Source organism: Procambarus clarkii, chromosome 24 (genome assembly GCF_040958095.1).
Source record: "Procambarus clarkii isolate CNS0578487 chromosome 24, FALCON_Pclarkii_2.0, whole genome shotgun sequence".
NCBI lineage: Eukaryota > Metazoa > Arthropoda > Malacostraca > Decapoda > Cambaridae > Procambarus > Procambarus clarkii.
In genome coordinates this window covers 16,614,879-16,634,816 of record NC_091173.1, presented here as the reverse complement: position 1 = coordinate 16,634,816, position 19,938 = coordinate 16,614,879, and the positions used below count along the sequence as shown (strand labels likewise).

At 36.4% G+C, this 19,938-nt stretch overlaps 1 protein-coding gene across 4 annotated transcripts in view; it reads right to left on the bottom strand.

The window, feature by feature from the left end:
• Positions 1 to 395: 395 nt before the first annotated feature.
• Positions 396 to 19,938, bottom strand: part of LOC123761809 (ralA-binding protein 1) — a 55,503-nt gene continuing 35,960 nt past the window's right edge. For all 4 annotated transcript variants that reach the window (XM_069330666.1, XM_069330668.1, XM_069330665.1 and 1 more), the window contains 3 exons: positions 17,787 to 17,955; positions 16,127 to 16,244; positions 396 to 14,963 (listed from right to left, as the gene is read on the bottom strand). In XM_069330666.1, coding sequence (XP_069186767.1) covers positions 14,835 to 14,963; positions 16,127 to 16,244; positions 17,787 to 17,955 — 416 coding nt within the window. In that variant the 3' untranslated portion in view covers positions 396 to 14,834. The remainder of the gene's footprint in view (positions 14,964 to 16,126; positions 16,245 to 17,786; positions 17,956 to 19,938) is intronic.

The following is a 19,938-nucleotide window of genomic DNA, read 5'->3' as shown; positions in this document are numbered from 1 at the left end:
TTTGTGAGAGGAAGTGTTTTGCAACCACCTCACTCCTCTGTTGGAATTCAGTCTATGAATGTTGTCCAGGCATGGATTCACACCAAGGTGGACAATCCAAATTGTGATTTGATGATAGCAGTTCCCAATACACAATAACCTCGATAGTACAATTTTCTCATAGGTCTTTATAATACTATTTGTTTTGCATCCACACAGATGTATTATAACCATATTTATGTCATTGGTACAAACACCTGGCAATAATAAAGAAAAAATTGGAAAATGACTATGACCGCAATGGCCTAAGAGATAAATATTGACCAAATTTTAGGGGTTGAATTTCTTATACAGTATATTATGTATAACATGAATACCTCCCTAAAATATGAAAACGGGATCAGAACACTCAAAAGTTAATGGAATGTAGAACTTTATTGTTTCTTCATTTCAAGCAACAGATCAGACTTTGAGAGAAATCAACAAGTTACAAGGCACAAAACCTAGGACGACAGTTTCATGCGTAAACCCCACCACACTGAACACGTGGTATAAAGCTAGCACCAGTATGCTTAACAACTCCAGCCTTAGTCTTAATTACCACTACTGTACTTCATTTTCTAAGTACAGTACTGTATTGTAATCCTACTGAGAATAACATGAATATTTATTAAAATAAAATTATAAAACTATTAAGCCTTCCTGATTAAGGTTATTATCAATAATGATTCTGAGAATTAGGTTACCTAAACCACAATACCTGCACACAATTAATGGTACACTGCTTCATCCAGCTTATTATTACCATGGGACAAAGTCAGTTAATAACGTGTGCTTCTTTTAGTATTAAAAAAGTTTATAAAAGTAATGTCTAAAGAAAATTATATTAGAGGGATGTGTCACATAATAAATATTTACACTACAAAAAAAAAAAAATCCATTTCACAGCTGAAAATGCACAAAGAAGAAATCAGCATTTTTAGTTCTAGTATTTTATCTAATAAATATATAAATCATTCAACATCCCCTTTCTGGATAATGAAAATGTGAAGCATTTGTACACAGTACAGTACAGTATATGAAAACCCAAGAGGTTCCAAAAATATTTATATTTCTTATCATATTCACAATCTGCTGTATTGTATACATAAACCTAAATGTGTGTACTTAAGAAATGTGCATAAAATATATAAAATACATTTTGAGATCTACCATATTCAGTCATTACCTATTTTAACAGAATTTATGATTACACTCTCCCTCAATATTTTCAAATTGTATAGGTGTCTAATGTACTTTTTACATTAGTCCTGTAATTTATACACATTAGTCCTGTAATTTACACACATTACAGTCCTGTAATTTATACACATTACAGTCCTGTAATTTAACCATGACCTGTCACCTTCAACTTTCCCAAATGAACCGGATCAGAAATAAAATATTATCCTAAGAGGAACAGAAAATTAATTTAACCATAGTATAGCTCACACATAACCCTACACACTTCTCAGTTCTATCCTGCCACCCTTAAATGTTTTCACAATGCTATTACATATACACGTGGCTGGAAATAATCATTTATTTTCGATTAGTTCCACCTACACAGTACATGCATGTCATTTTAATACTTCCACAAACATGAATGTACAGTACACAGTTAGTAGATCATTTATGTGAAATCTTGAAGGATATATTCAAACAATGACATGTCATTTAAATCAGCTTATGGTGATCACCACACTGCACTAGATGATAGAATGCTTGTCAAACCGTAAGAATAGGCAGTTGATTCACCCTCCACAGTGTTTTTTTAATTTTATTTAGCTATAATGAAGTATTAAATATTAACAAAGTATTCAGCATAAAAAAAGAGCTTAGCCAGAATGACTATATAGTATAATTCTATACATGTCAAAGAAAATTTAACTTTTCCAATGTAAAATCAATATTAAAAGTTACAATATTTATTTCCAGGAAGTATTATAACTTACTTAATTCTTGTAAGATATACTGTACTGTTCAGAATAAAAGCTAAAAATGTTCTCGTGAACACTGGGGCACCTTTCACAAGCTCCAGCCTCCTGTCTCCATCGAGGACATTTGAGAAGGTGGCACACAGGTAAATTCAATTCAATTAAATATTTACAAGCAGAAACTATATCAGGCCAGCAGCCAGAGAGCACCTATGCCTGGTATACTGCTAGAATATCTTGTGTGCAAAAACCTAATTATGCTTCAAAATGCAAGTTCAAAGTTCATAATTTATGCTTATTTTCTGTCTCTTAATATTTCACACAGTCATTCTTAGCAGACAAGTTATAATATTGCCAAATATGAAAGATCAATACTATATGGCATTAGCATTCAAACTGAACTTAATACAGCTTAATTCCTTGGGGGGTGGGGGGGCTTTTTTCCTCCCACTATTACTATCTAATCACTGCCAAACTATTTCATTTAATGGTATAAACATACACTGTACTGTATTAGTGTTGAGGGATCTTCGAAACAAACTTTTATTATAAAAGTGATACCCTGCAATGAAGCAAATGATGGTATGCAAAATATTTTATAATAAACCTCAATAAAAGAAAACATACATAAGTGTGAACATAGTGATAAGAGGTACCATAATATTGTACTGCTATGTGTGCACAGTACAATAATAAGGCACCATTAAAAATACAGTGCAATGTAATGAGATTGAAATGCTAATTCTTATTACTGAATTTGGAAGGGAACAAATTATGAGCAATAGAATTTAAGAAACTGCTTAAATGTTGATAAAAGCAATGCAACTTATCACACTTAAAAATAGTACTGTACTCTATATATAGTCAACTTAAACTTTGTTACAACTGGTGATCATTCATTCAATTAAAAATTTAAAAGCTAAAAATATTTAAACATGTAAAAACTAAAATAGTCTGCCTGAATATGTGACAGCTTTAAAAAATTTTTTTATACTTTCCCAACTAAAAGGATACAGGAACTGAAGCAACACACAAAACACACCGTCTAAAGGAAAACATTTTCAAAAGAAGTGAGTATCAAAATATTATACATTATATGATCTTTCTCTTATCTTCTTTCAAGATAAATTTTGACTTAAATTTTCAGATATCACTTGGTTAAGTTACAAAGTCATTCGACCTATACAACTCTACAATACATTGCAAAGTGGCTCTCCATGCTCATCATCTTTTTCTACCTTATTATCAAATGATATCTAGTCAGATCTGTGGTTGCAGGCATTTTAGCAATTCTAAATGACCTTGTTTGTTAAATAATTCACCATGTAATATTGGCCTATAAAGCCTATTTAAAGGTTGTGCACACCCCTTTTATATATATATAAAAAAAAACTACAAATACTGTCTACTCCAGGTGTCCAAGAGTTACAGGAAAACCGCCACTATTTTAGTACATTTCAGTGATTTATTGTTTCCCTGAGTGTATTCCCAGCAGAAGTAAATCTTTTATTTCAAATAATTATAGTCCTAAAATTATACATAAGAATAGGTTAAACTTTAGAGTGTAATAAATATTCACACAGACCGTACAGGATCCCAATTATCCACACTGCAAGTTTTTGTTGGCTTTGTTCAGTGATTTATGAAACTCAGTAAGTGCCTGTTATTGGATGACACACTTATTTTCAGCACCTGGATGAAATATAATTTTAAAATCTTTTTAGTTGCAAAATTGTGTTTTAGTCTTACCATAACCACTAAGTTGTGTCACTATGAATAATTATCCCCTGTAAGGCAGAATACAAGTGTAAAACAGACAGTTCATCCTCAATGGAGGTTAAAGACACACAGTATTTCTGATGCAGTCAGTCATTTCGCCTAACAGTAATTTAGTCAAGCAAGTCATACAGGGATAATCGTGCCATATCTAACTATACTGCTCGAGTTATACAGGGATGATTTAGAATACAGTGTAAGATTTCAAAGTGCACATACACAGGGATCACATTTGCTTCCTCAGGCCTCCAGTAAAAAGATGCCATCTTGGAAAAAAAAATCCTGGGCACCCCTCCAGGGTCTCATTATTGAGAGGGGCAACCATAGGTAGCACATTATGTTACCTGTGTACCTATCACATAGGTAATTACAGGTAGTACAATGTGTGCTACCTAAGTGCAGTTATGGGATGAGAGCTATGCTTGTGGTGTCCCTTCTTCCCAGCACTCTGTCATATAATGCTTTGAAATTATCGACGGGTTTTGGCCTCTACCACCACTTCACCTAACTTGTTCCAACCGTCTACCACTTTGCGAAAGAGAATTTTCTTATAGTTCTCCAGCAACTTTGTTTCATTAGTTTAAATCTGTGACCTCTTGTTCTTTGAGTTTCAGGTCTTAGGAATTCTTCCCTATCAATTTTAATGATTCCTGTTACTATTTTGTATGTAGTTATCATATCGCCTCTTTTTCTTCTATCTTCTAGTTTGGGATATTTAATGCCTCTAACCTCTCCTTGTAGCTCTTGTCCTTCAGTTCTGGGAGCCACTTTGTGGCATGTCTTTGCACCTTTTCCAGTTTGCTGATGTGCTTCTTAAGATATGGGCACCATACAAACACTCCATATTCCAGCTTTGGTCTAATAGAGATTGTGAACAATTTTTTTAGTATTTTGCCATCCATGTATTTAAAAGCAATTCTGAAGTTAGAAAGTGTAGCACAGGCTCCTCACACAGTTTTTTATGTGGTCCTCAGGTGATAGTTTTCTGTCTAGAACCACCCCAAGATCTCTCTATCAGAATTCTTTAAAGATTTCTCACAAAATTTACATTGTGATTTCTGTGTTTAATGTGTGCTGCAGCTCACAACCCTACCATGCAGCTTGTGCCCACAGCATCACTTAATATGGATGAAATAATTAATTCTTTTCTGTTGATAGTGTCATAGACGATCCTGACTTTGACAGAGACTATGTACAAGATTTAAATATTAGAAATACAATGGTACTGTAGTTATGATGCTCACAGCAGGAGGCAGACATTCACAGCACACATCTATAGTTTCATGCCTCTATGGATAATCGAATGTGACGTCGTGTTCCTTTAGAAATAAGCTTGTGGAAATTATTCATATTCATGATTTAGTGACAGGAATCTGATAATAACAACAGCAGTATTGCATAGTAATACAGTAATAGGGATGTGCGTAGTATACTGGAGGTATTTTGCTGTGTCAGGTGCCATCATCTGTTGGCGTTGTCTGCTGATCATCTCCCATGTTGTGCTTCAATTTCATTCCACACCCACCAGATCTGCTTACTGGTTCATTATGGTGCATAAAAATGTAGACAGACATATATATGTCATGTGTGTATAGAGTAATAACATTAAAACTATGTTTTATTGTTCAAAGAATATTGTGTGCATATTAGTGACAAATGTGTGTGTATATCTATATGTTCTCAAGTTCTGTGATACAAATAACATTACTTACAGCCCAATGCATCATTGTACTTGAAGACGCAATATCAATAAATATAGAAAGAAAATTCAATATGTTCAATGCGTGTACTTACAACTTGGTGCAAGACGTGTGTGGTGCTAGGCTGACCTTGGATCGTAGTTACGAGATTACCATTCCCACCAGGACTTCTTAATGGTTCCAAACAGTGAATAAACATGTAGTCTACATGACATTTGAATATAGTGTAATAACAGCAAAAACTGTACCTTTTATTGTTCAAAGAATATAATATTGTGCGCATATTAGCAACACAAATATTTATGTGTAACCATGTTCTACATATTTTGTGATACAACTGCTGAATGAACACTCAAGAATTGCCCGACTTTTGGGCTTCAACATGGCCAAAGTAAGCCCTATACAATTTTGTTGTACTTCTTGCTTATCTTGGAATGCATTTTAACAATATAAGAAGGAAAAAAACAAAATCTGCACACTGGGGGAATGTTGGCTAAAAACAGTGGTGCAGCTGGGGTTAATTACCAATATCTAACTAGATAAATACACATTCTTATAGAATTTACCTTCATATCAGAGTCCACAATGCTACTTTATTTAGTACTCTTGAAATGACATCATTCCCAATTTTTACTCATGGGGTCTGCTTATTTCTGAAAGCCATGCAATGAATTTACTGCTCTTGAACTAGTACAGTTGAAAATATTGTTAAACATTGCAGGCATGTACAGCATAACATTCTGTATTATTAAAACTGCAGTACAGATTCTTCTTAACTACCATTTCAACATAATATTTTAAACATTAAAAGCATAGTTTACCATTTTCTAACATTACATGATATTCAAAATATAAAACTATACAGTACTAAATGGAAGATCATGATATATACTGACTTTTTTCAAGTAATGTGGTTTAGGTAACAGCAAAGTGGATAACAAAGTAGCACAAAAGTAACAACTTTATAAAACATGATGATTCAAGCAAACTTGTATGATATACTATTTATAAAACAATTGCCTTCTACATACAGAATTATATGAACATGTTTACTGATGATGCTAAGATATTGGGGGAAGATAAGAAACCTAAATGATTGTCATGCCCTTCAAGAAGACCTGGACAAAGTAAGTGTATGAAGCACCACATGGCAAATGGAATTTAGTGTGAATAAATGCCTTGTGGAATAGGAGAAAATAGACCAACCTACAAATTGTGTGACAGCTTTAACAAAATTCTGATACTGTACATATTCTGATACAGAAAGAGATCTAGGGGCGGTTCTAAAAAGAAAACTGTCACAAGAGGATCACATAAAAAACATTGTGCAAGGAGCCTATGCTACGCTTTCCAATTTCAAACTTGCTTATAAATACACAGATGGTGAAATACTAAAGAAATTCTTCAAGGCCTTTGTGAGACCAAATTTGGAATATGCAGCAGTTGTATGGTGCCCATATCTTAAGAAACACATCAACGAACTAGAAAAGGTGCAAAGACATGCAACTAAATGGCTTCCAAAACTGAAAGACAAGAGCAACAAGCAGAGGTTAGAGGTACTAAATGTGGCAATACTAGAAGACAGAAAAGAAAGAGGCGATATGATCATTACATACAAAATAGAAATGGGATTCGACAAAATTGATAAGGAAGAATTTTTGAAACCTGGAACTTCATGAACAAGAGGTCACAGATTTAAGTAAACTAAACAAAGCTGCCAAAAAAATACAGTATAAGAAAATTTCCCTTTTGCAGACAGAGTGGTAGATGGTTGGAACAAGGTAAGTGAGATGGTGGTGGAGGCCAAAACCGTCAGTAGTTTCAAAGCATTTTATGACAGTGCTGGAAAAAGACGGGGCATTACGAGCGTAGCTCTCATCCTGTAAATACACTCAGTAAAATACACGTAAATACACCTATGAATTATGTGGAAAGCCATTAAGGAACTCTGACAAAGAAAGAGATCTAAGGGTGGTTCTGGATAGTAGACTGTTACCAGGTGACAACATAATGGACATTGAACAAGGAACATATGCCATGCTTTCTAACTTAGGAAATGCTTTTGAACGCAGTACATGGATGATGAAATATTAAAGAAAGTGTTCATGCAAAAACTTGAATATGCAGTTGTATGGTACCCATACATCAACAATTACACAAACTAAAAAGGTGCTAAACATGCTACTAAATGGTTTACGTAACTGAAAATCAAGAACTATGAGGCGAGGCTAGAAGTGTTAAATATGTCAAAGATAGAAGGGAGAGAGAGACGATATGATTACTAGATACAAAATAAGAAGCGAAATTTACAAAACTGACAGAGGAATTCTTAAAACCTACAATTTCCAAGAACAAGAGGTCATCGATTCGATCTAAGGAAGCAAAGGTATTGAAAAATATTAGAAAGTTTTCCTTTGTATACATAGTAGTAGACGGTTGAAACAAGAAAGAAGGCAGTGGATGCCAAAATCGTTAATAGTTTCAAAGCATTATATGACAGAGTGCTAGGAAGGCAGGACACCACAAGAGTAATCCACAACCAACACACACACATCTACAGCTTACACACCTACAACACACACACACACCCACCCACAACATATACAGTTACACTTAATCATAATTTTTTACTTATTTATAAAACCTGAGGGGAAAGGTAAGATATAGCACTTGGGTAATTTCTTGCTTCATTTCCCATCATGGTTATACATTTTTGTTAGTTCGCGCGCGCACGAACAAACGCTCGTAGAGTCCTGTCTTCCCAGTACTCTTTGTCGTATAATGCTGTGAAACTACTGATGGTTTTGGCCTGCACCACCACCTCACTTAGTTTGTTCCAACTGTCTACCACTGTTTGCGCGCGCGTGTGTGTGTGTGTGTGTGTGTAATTACCTAAGTATAATTACAGGATGAGAGCTATGCACATGGTATCCCATCTTCCCAGCTCTCTTTATCATATAAAGCTTTGGACAGTATATGACGCCTTACTGACGGTTGTGGCCTCCACAACTTTCTCACTTAACTGTTCCAACTATCTACCACTCTGATTGCAAAAATTCTAATATTTTTTTCAGCAACTTGTTTCCTTAGCTTGAATTTATGACCTATTGTTCTTGAGGTTGCTGGTTTCAGGAATTCAGTTGTTTAAGTTGTCACCATCCATGTAATTGAAAGCAATTCTGAAGTGGGAAAGCACAGCATATCCTCCTTGCAGTGTCCTTTATGTGTTTCTTTGGTGACATTCTACTATCCAGAACCATTCTTAGATCTCTTTCATTGTTCGAGTTCTTTAATTCCTTCCCACATAATTTGTAGATTGTCTGTAGTCTATTTTCTCCTATTCCACATTCCATACCATGACATTTACTGACAATGAATTCCATTTGCCACAAGGTTGTCTAAGCACTTATTTTATCTCGGTCAATTTGAAGGGCATGCCAATTGTCTGTCTCCTATCTTCCCTAGCAGCTTAGCGTCATTAGCTTAGCATGTGTACACATGTGCATGCATGTTTTAATTTGAATCATATTTTAAATTAATCATATAATATTTTATCAAATTCCAGAACAGAACATTGCACACCTTAAATCTATCAAAAACAATTTCTTACAAATTCTATCAACCATATCTCTTAGACAGGTCTGAAACCCACAGATTATGACCAATTCTTAAATAATTTTTTGTAGCAACAGAGAACTAAAAACTATATTTAAATAAAATATTTCACATATATATTTGTAACAGTAAAGTGGTAATAATGTACACTTTTCACAGCTGCTCTGGGTTAATAATGCCCTCATTCTTCTCCCCATAAGACTGTGATGGCACTATTTAGAACCCCTGTATGTTATCCACTCTCTTAATAACACTGCTTTTACAAATACCTGTAGTCATGTTATTTCATATAACAAAGAGTCTTAAACCAATCCAATGACTGGAAAGAGCAACTATGGTTATATATATGTTCTGGACTTTCAAGACTTAAAGCTTAGTTATAAACGTTATAAGTTATAAACTATGACCCTTTATGGTTAAAACAGGAAGTTAAAATAAATCTTAGTAGCACTAATGCTTATAGGCAAAAAAAAAACTACTAACACTCGGACAACTATGGGACATAAAAAACCTTTATATAAACTAATAAATTTTTCTTCCAAATTATATAGTATTTATCACATTGTGTAACACAAGTATTATCATATAACCGTAAGTGTAGCTGTAGCGTATATCTTTCCACTAGTCATAAGACAGTTCATAGAAATAACTGGGTTTAACATTAACTTTAAAATTTAGAAGTGATGCCTATTTGGCAAATAGGATCAAGTTGAATTTTGTTCAACCTTCATTTCTGCTTTACCAAATTCTTTTCTGGGAAAACAAGTCATATGCAGTCATTTGAAATAAATGCTGAATATTAGCATTTTACAATTATTAAAACATAAAATATCTATAAACAAAACAAAATTAATCTTTGTGAATGTAACTTTAGAAAATTAAATGAGCAATTTAACCACTCTCCTCTTACCAAGTACCAAACAATCCTACATTATAATGACTAATATAATTCAAAATCTATTTTGCAAGATTTTAGGGCAATATAAAGATGTATTGTTATCATAAGTGATGATGATTATAAAATAATGACTATACTGCATATGACTTGAAATATTTGCCCTCCTCTAATAATAATAGTTCAGCTAATATCCTTGAGCAAATCCATAGTAACAAAATCAATTTAGTGTACAGTATTTGATTTTAACCAATATTTAAATGCAAAAAGAAAAATCATCAACATTGAATGTAATGAAATGCCCCTTTCTGGTAGAGTCCCGCTGGCTTCCAGAAACTCTTTTGCCAAGATTGATCCTATCTATTCCGAACTAGGTTACATCAGTCACAGGAGTTCTGTTTAGCCTACTGGGAACCAGAGTCAGAATTTGGCTGCCTCACAGTGGCAAAGAGAGCAGATGACACTTCACCACTGCCACTGGGAAAGCATCCAGAAAGTCAGCAAAGCATTACAGACAACTGCAAGGTTTGCAGGAACCAAAATTCCAATTAAAATGAGATGATCAGATCACTCAAAACTAGCTCGGACCCATAGAACCAACAAACTGCCACCAGGAAGCCTGGAACCCCGGTCCTCCACCAGTTCTCCTGTCAGTTCAGGAGCAGATGAACCCCACAACCCACCAACCAATTACCTGGTAGCAAGGAAGGGCATCAGGGAGCTACCAGGGTTCTACTAGAAAGAAGCATTTCATTACATTCAACACTTGTATTTTAGAGAAGCCCCTCGGTGGCTCCCTGAAGCTAACTATGGAGAAAAAATAAGGGTCTTACCCAGGACATGGTAGAAACCACCACCACCAGTGCAGTGTATCCACAAACATCATGGGCATGAGGGTAGACCACAGGCTAGCTAGATTTAATAACACTGGACATCCTAAGAAATGTGAGCCTTGGAACTGGGGACCAAGGAAACAGATCAGCCCACAAAGCAGTCAACACAGAAATGCCATTCAAATCTTGTGAGTGGTATCGAAACAGGTCCGAACAGGCCACTGACATGGTACTGCAAGGAGACCAAAACCCCCCACAATGCAGACTGAAGCATCAAACTGTACATGGCACCAAACCCTGGGGGAAGCTACCAAGGAAACACACACACACCATGAAGGGGGATAAGAAAAACTGGCTCCCAGCAACAAAAAACCCTTCCACAGGAGAAACAGGGGACCAAAACACCCATGGGTGTCCCCTGGGCTCCCCCACAACTGCAGAAGCCAGCCATGACAGCCCCAGGAGCCATTTAATCCTGCCCAATGCAAAGGAGAGAAGGTGATGTCCTATGGAGAGGGAGCAAAGGAATTAAGCGGCTAGGAAGATTCTACACACCCCGGTAATAAGAGATGGCTCAACTGCCTCCACTGTCGAAAGGATGGGGCCACCCTACACTCCCAGAGAAAAAAACTCCACCCCTAATTCCGAAACCAGCAGATGCAACAGAGGCAGGACCAGGAAGAAGCAGACAAGATGCAGGGTGAACCACACCCCCGAGGGAATGTTACTCCAGGCAGAGTAAACAAATACCCCAAGCTCCAATACTCTACACACAGTGAATCTAACTCTTTGACGTCCATATGACCACCATGCCACTAACCCAAAAATGGGAAACCAAATCTGTTAAGCAGCAGCTGTCCATTAAACCTTAAGATGAGGGAGGCTGAGAGAGAATTGAGACCAAAAATGGATATGAGATGCAAGACTCCGGATCACAGGTATCACTGACCCAATAGGTAATATGGCAGAGGGAAAAAGAATAAACATAGTCACCTACCAAAGGCAATGAACACCCTTGAGACTCACTTGTAACGAGTGCAGGCTCAATGGGTCGATCCATAGAGAAGTACGTAAAAAAGACACGGGGAAATTTCTAGGACCTGAAAGTAATTACCTGAACAGGGCACCCAGGCTGGAAGAACAGTCACCACATGCAATCACAGGCATGAAGCTGTGCAGGGTGGTTACAGTGTGCCATTTGAACAAGTGTGTATACACTGCAAATCCCAGTGTATTCCAACCCAACCAAATTGAATGCCTCCCACCATGGGGCCTGAACAGAGTAGTGAAATAATCTTAACTACAGTACTTGAGGTAAGACACCTCACCAGGGTGGCCTGTGAACTACTCGAGTTGAGACACATCACCTAGGAGGCCTGGGCTTGAAAGGGTGAACACCCGAACACAACAGAGCAGTAACTGTCAGTGAAGGTGTAGTGCCAGCGAGTATTGAAGTAAGAAAACCCTCAACCCACACAAACCGAACCACAAAATGAGCCAAACCCACACAACAAACTGGATAGAAAACATGCACCTAAAGCTTAGCTTAGAAGCAGAAGAATCCACTGTAACTGGTTGGCAAACAGGAGCATTGATGTAGTGTGGATGACACCACATCAGTGACAGAACTGCCAAGGGTGAGTTGGTGGAGGGCCGGGGTTCCAGCCTACCCTGGTGATGGTTTGTTGGTACAAAGAGGTCTAGCAAGTGTTCAGTGATTTAATCATTACATTTTAATTGTTTATCAATTTAAATGGCTTTAATTCCTATGAACCTTGTAGTGGTCTGTAATGCTTCACTGATTTTCTGGATGTTTACACTGTGGGTTGGGGAAGTGTCACCTGCTCTCTATGTCTCTGTGAGGGGGGGAGGGCAAGGTTCAGGCTCAGGTCCCTGGTAGGCCAAACAGAACTCCCACAATTGATGTGACATAGCTCTTAGGAGCAATCTCAGCATGACAGCTCCATGGAGCCATCAAGGGGAATCCTCCACAAAAGAATCCACTACAGTATATTACATTTTAATGAAATGGTATTTTACATTTTGGTTTGCATTCAGGTAAATGCAAACCAAAAAGAAATACCCGCTTGATTTTGGCTGGCAAATAAATGATCAAAACCAGGCAAGCAGACACCTGCTACTGTTGATGTAATGACTAGTATGTAAAGTCTAGCTTTTATTTTTATTAATCTAAATGTTTTGTTTTTACTTAAATATCAGTTTCTTTGATTTTATCAATCTTAATTTATATATTTCATTTGCTAATGATTGCAAGAACAGTATGATAGATTGCATATAAGAGAACACTAGAAAATGAAACACACATATTAACATTAACAAAAATAGAACATTTAAACAAAAAAGAAATTGAGATTAATGAAAATAAAAGCTCAACTTTATATACCAGTCATTACACCGAGGCCCATTGCAGGACTAATGCACCAGGAATACCAATACAACACAGCTGATGAATAAGACAACACACAACTGGTAAATAATACAACACACAGCTGGTGAATTATACAACATGCAGCTGGTGAATTAAAGTGTACAAAAATACCTCATTCTCTGAGGTAAACTATCATTACCATAATTAATTGCCATATGTTATATGCAATGTAAAGGAGATATAGTGTATTCTGTCAAATTGTGGGTTGTGCAAGAGCATTAACAACTGGTCATATATTTGCTGACAACAAATTTGGTAAGGTGGGAAAATAGCTAGGCCAGCAGATGAGCAGTTATATATGGTAGGCACTCTTGACGGCTATCCTGGGGTAATTCCTTGCCAAATGTCATGTACAGTATTACAATAACCAGAGAACAAATTATTTACCCCTATTTTTAAAACCATATATATTCTGAAAATCTGCCTCTTCTAACAAATGAACGTTCATCATTGATAATAGAATGTATATACTTTCTGAATGCTAAACTTCAGCCTTGCAACAAATTAAGGTACAGCAAAGACACCTTATTCTTGTTAAGTAGAAAATCTTTATCAAAATTTCTTAAAAAGTCTCCTGTAAAGCACAATCACTCTTTAACTTGATTATATCAATTAAGATGAGAGATACCAAAATTATGAAATCATGGAGGAACTCTTAAAAATATCTACCTCTGACATAGGAATAACATTTGAATTGTTATTTGGCACTTCCTATGTACTATACATTATTTACCGTCTCAATGTCTGAACAATTACAGCCATATTTCAGTAAAACAGGTAGCAAGTTTTCTCTGTTTCTTGGCTACATTGAATTTTTTTACTGAAAGTCAACTAGTGTTGTTCAGTGCTCATAGTAGTATTCAATACCTATCTTAGTTTGCCACCTACTATGATATGTAAGTACACAACTTGTCATGTTTAGCCTTACATAATACCACTTCATTCTACAGTTAGAAATATCTTGTAAGAAAATAGTTGTAAAACAAACTTTTATGAAATGTTTCTAAAAACAAGAATGGACTGGCATTGATTAAGGTGACCATAATGTTGCCTTGCCTTCACTAATATTAAAGTCTGGCTGTAGGCTATTGGTGAAGGTGAAAACCAGGTACCAAAATCAAAAGGTAGGTAGTGTTAGCTTTCTTTAACCTATGTAAGTGTTATGGACATTTTGTAAAAAAAAAAAAATAAAATAAAATAAAAAAAAATTCTGCCCACAATCTCCCTTTAAAAATGTACAAAACCAATATATTTTGATACAGGCTGATACAGATTTGATTTTTAATTGCATTCACACTGTTACTACTGTTACTGAATGAAAATGATAAACAATTTTCATCTTATGAAAATACCCATACATGACCTCAAAACTGGCTTATTAGCTAAGAAAAGTTCTGAGACCTTACCAGGCTTGTGCACTAATTAAAAACCTTTCATTACAAAAGATATCACTGAAACATGAACTTCATATCATATATAATACTTACTTTTCACTATGTTACGATATTTTGTTTATGGAGGCCCTATCCTAATAACAGCCATGACATACTCCCAAGATGGAAGAATGGAAAATCATGATGGTTAGATAAAAATGCATAATGGTAACACCAGCTAGCAGACGGGAGCAATGGGGGATTGGTGTGGGAAGCATTTCCAGTGAGCCTGTTGGAGCTGGACACGAAGATGGACCACAGCTTCACGCTCCTCTTGTATGCGCCTCGTAAGAGCCAGGTTTTCCTCCTGAATAAGTTCAAAGGCACAGTGTTACAACAGAACACTATATGAACAAAACTGAAGCATCTGAGAAATTGTATGTAAAATAAATTACAGTTATCATTATAGTGATTTGACTATGGAACAACAAATGATAAACCAGGAAGAACAGAGAATAAAAGTGAAAAGAAAATGGAAGGGAATCAGCAGACAAGACAAGCAGAGTACAAATAGAACTGTCAAACCAGAGAGCTGTACCCCTATGACAGCAATGATGTAGCTCACACAGACTATTATCCCTACTCCTTAATTTGACCAAAGACCAAAGTCAAATGCCCATGGACGCCAAAAGGGAGGGAACCTGCACGTAAAGATGCACCTGGCCGATATCACGAGGAAGCACAGGGGCGAACAAGCACGCACCTCAAACTCTCCCCCCAGGTAAACCTAAATGACCGTAGTCAACTCCCACCAATCAAGCGTGCGGGTCCAACAGAATGCATGCCACGCCACAACAACAAAAAAAGAAAGGGCAGTCCGCCAGCCAGGAAGACTCCGGCACCTCGTAATACACCCAGTAAAGAAAAGAAGAGCCAAATTCAAAAGAAGAAGGATCCATTATCAAGGCATAATCAGGGTCTCACAGGAAGTAAGCTGCATAAGCCTTTTGCACCTCCCACTGCGGGATGCCAAAAACCTCCGGAAGGAGGGAACTGAGGAACCCAAGGGAACCCGGAACCAAACCCAGGGAAGAGGGATAGAAAAGACCCCTCCCCCTGTAACAAGCCCCATGCCGAGGGCACCAACACCCAAGCGGGGTTAAATGGGGCTCAATCCCCCCAAGGCAACTCCTACCCAGCCCCGGGATCCCCAACGTCAGGACCCAGGGCCGAACTCTCCTCCAATCCCTCTGCCTCTGGAGAAAAGGCAGAGTCCACCAGAAAAGCAAGGATGAAGGGGGTCCACTGGCGTGACCCGAAAGCCTGGCAGGAGGAACAGGCTCGCATACCTCCACCGCCGATCCAGAAGGGGCAGTCCTCGAAGCTTCCAAAGTCTAACCAGACTTTTTTTGGGGGGGGTCTTTCACTCTGCTAGTGTTGTTACATTGAGTTCCCACAGCTTGTTTTTATAGCTAATCTCACTTATCAGTGTTAAGCAGAAGGTCAAAAAGTAGCAATTAATTTTCTTACCTGAAGTGAAGCGTTGGCCTTTGAAACAGAAGAGAGCTGACTGAGCATCTCCTCCTCTGTGTCACTCTCCCCATCACTTTCACTACCCTCACTCTCACTGCTGTCATATGAGTAGGTCCTGATGGAGATTATGCAAATTACTATTATGCACATACCTCTGTACAAACCCAGGCCTGCACTTACAAACAATAACATATGACAGTAATGTTGGCTCTACAGTAAATGTAAATCCAAATATAAAGTGCACGATTTAGGATAAAATTATGCGATTTTATTGCATTTGGGCAAAGGCGTAAGGCATCTTCAATCCCAGTACATCTCATACAAATTTCTTTATTTAAAAATGCAACTTTCTGGTTGCTCCTATTATTCTGCATATTTTTTTTAACAGGGCTTTCATTACAAAACCCAATTTACTTTCCTACTTGACCATCTCTCAACTATGACTGCACAATTTTGTTTTTATCAATCACATATTTTAGGTATTATAAACTGATAAGATGATGTATATATAGTATGTCACCATTCACATTTAATTTACACTCATTTCCCCTTTTCTCTCCACTACCATAACTTTACTTTTGTCCACATTCACCTTTAATCATTTTCTCTCGCACACTAAAATCTAATTTTCAATTACAGAGTAGTTTACATAAATCTCTTACTCCATACTAAGGTAGAAAATTATCATGGAAAGTGCCAAGCCATTATGACAATATGGCACTTGGATGGGGTCTGGTTAAGGATTTGGGATCGGATGGAGGGGAAAAGGAACGGTGTCCAACCACTTGGACGGTCGGGGATTGAACACCGACCTGCATGAAGCGAGACCGCCGCTCTACCATCCAGTCCAAGTGGTTGGGCTACTCTCTACTGTACTAAAAGATATATATTTATATCAGGAAGAATTAGTAATAAGACTTCAAATGTTATTCTTTAAGTTTATCTTGATCTTATTTGGCCTTATTTAGATTTTGCAGTTCAGTTTTTGACACCATAAAGAGAAAGATGACGGTTAATTGCATGAATTAAAAACCTCCTATATAATAAGGGATTAGGAAAGCTTAATTTATATCAACTAGAAAGGCAAAGAGTAAGGGGGTAATACACAAATATATGAAAGAGAATAACAAGGGTGATATTAATATGGGGCCAAATATATTAACACAAAATAGAACACTAAAAAATGATAAGTAGATTTTAAAGATCAAATTGCCAGGTAATGTAATTGGTTTGAGATTGTTTCAAGTGTAGGTTAGATACCTTGCATAGACCTAGACCTGCATTTCTCTTTATTCTTCAGTTCTTATGTAGAGTATAGATAAAATTTCATTAACTCCAATAACCTACATTAGGCCTAAACAGTGGGTTCACACAGGTCTCTAATATTCTTACCGTGATCGCCTTGACATCATCATCATCCATATAAATAATGAATAATTAAGAAGACATCACACAACACTAGCATACCCCAACATTATTAAACATTATTATCAAACATCACTCATTACACCATTAACTTACACAAATTCACCACTTCCTATACGCTGTACAAACTGCTTACCAAGCCTGGCTAACTCCACACTTGCTTACCACTCTTCAAATTCCCTGCTCCACTTTACCAGTAGCCTAGAAGCAGAGAGAATAATTAAAGCTTTACCTATAACCATACAGTGTCTGCATCTCCTGTATTTCCTCTCTCAGCCGAGTGATCTCGGCCCGCTCTGCCTGCAGCTTGCGCATCAGGTCATGGTTCATGGACAAGAGCTCCTCATGGTGAGCCTGAACTATGGCCTCTTGAGTTAACAGTAATTGGTATTCATTATCACCTGGAAGCACCATCAAGAATCCTAAATAGATCATTTTGCAACATTTCTCATATTTATAATACAAAAACAGCTACAGATGATATTTTACACAAGCCCATAATTGAGAAGAAAAGACCAAGATGTCAAGGATCATTGATAAAGTCAAATATATCAATGTCAAGAAAAGCTTCCTTGGTAAAACAAATCTTTCTATAGATAAATAAGCGACACTTTGTTTGAATGTTTGTAAACTTTTGTAAACTGAGCAACACCTCACACACCCACCTTTCATAATCTTGACATTTCTCTTACTACACTAATGTACTGTACAGATAAAAAATAAACAGATAATTCTGAACATTTTGATAAGAAAATTAATGTTCTAAGCCTATAAATAGCTTCACAAATAGAAAATGAGTAAAGTATAAATTTTTTTCATATCACTCACACATTACTCATTGCTTTCAAAATTTATTGAGTGAGCATTAGTCCAGTTATTTTTCCTACTATCCATAGGAATATAGACCAATCAACTGCTCATACTGTATTCACATATGAATAAAAATAACATTTATGATCATATCTGTATGATATAGAAATATTTAAAAATTTATGAAAACTCAATGGTACCTCACATATTTTACACCATTTACTTATCCACTGTCTTCTTTATTGTACTTAACACCTATAATTTTGTAACATCTAGATTCCAAAACCCATATTCTAAACCAATAAATAACGTTGAATACAGAAAATGAAACTGTATATACTTATTATGTATTGTAAAGCAAATGGCAAAAATCAAACTATGAATGTAATGAAATGCACCTTTCTAGTCAGTCTCTTAGTAGCTCCTTAAAGCTTAATCACTGGTACTGCCAAGTATTCAGATTGTACCCCAGCACCTGATACCTATACAAGCCTAGCAGAAACCAGAACCAGAATTTAATTCACCTAACCAGAAAAAGCGAGAAGAGGTAACGGTGATTGAGCCAAACACGAGGCAGACAGATCATAAATTCTAGACAAAATAAACCACTGCTTGAAAGACAGAAATGAAATGAGGTAAAACAATGCTAATGTTAGTTTGCCTCTTTTAGCAAACCAGATGAAGGGACCAATCAATAAAGATGGTGGATGGATCAATAAAGATAGCATGCAGATGTAAAAAATTAATAAAATCTTAATATATCCAATTATGCTCGGGAAGAACAACAGCTGAGAAAATTCAAGAATAAAAGATTAATTAATAAGGCTAAGCAAAGAAAATGGTCTTCTCCCTGAGAATGACAGTGATGTGAAGCTTGACAAAAGCTTCAATGAGACCAATATATATATATATATGTATAAGCAAAATGAAGGCTGAGGGGTTAAAGATAACAGTAAGACAACTGATGTTGCATAGCATGAGAATGGACAATGTTTAATGCATTGTTAGACAAGTGACAAATAATAAAGAAAAGTTGCCAACAGAAAAGAACCTTTTGAATCACCACAGTTGACAGAGAAAGGAGCAAATGTCATGTCATGTATGAGAGAAGCAATGAATTGATCATAGCAGTTAGAAAAAACTGCATAGAAAGATAAAAAAACAAAACAATGAATGTATGCTTGGAGCCAAGATTGGTGTCATATCCCATCAAAAGTTTTGGAAATACAGTATTCACATCCATGGATAAATAGTCATCATTATCATGAAATGAGGTAGATGATACTCATGATTAGAGAGGATAACAAATTTCTTAAAGAAGGATTCACACACTGAGATGGTAGAAGTGAGGAAAAAATGGAGACAGAAGGATAAAGTGATAGTTGAAGGACAATAAGGCAAGTCAGAATGATTAGAATGGGCACCTTTCTTCCAGAAAGGTTGTTCTTTTAGTGGCAGATGAACAATTGGTCTCTTGAATTCCCCAAATAGATTTTACATATATTGTAAAAATTCTTTAACAATATTCACAATGTAAGAGAGACAAGATACATTAGACGATATTACATTTAAAT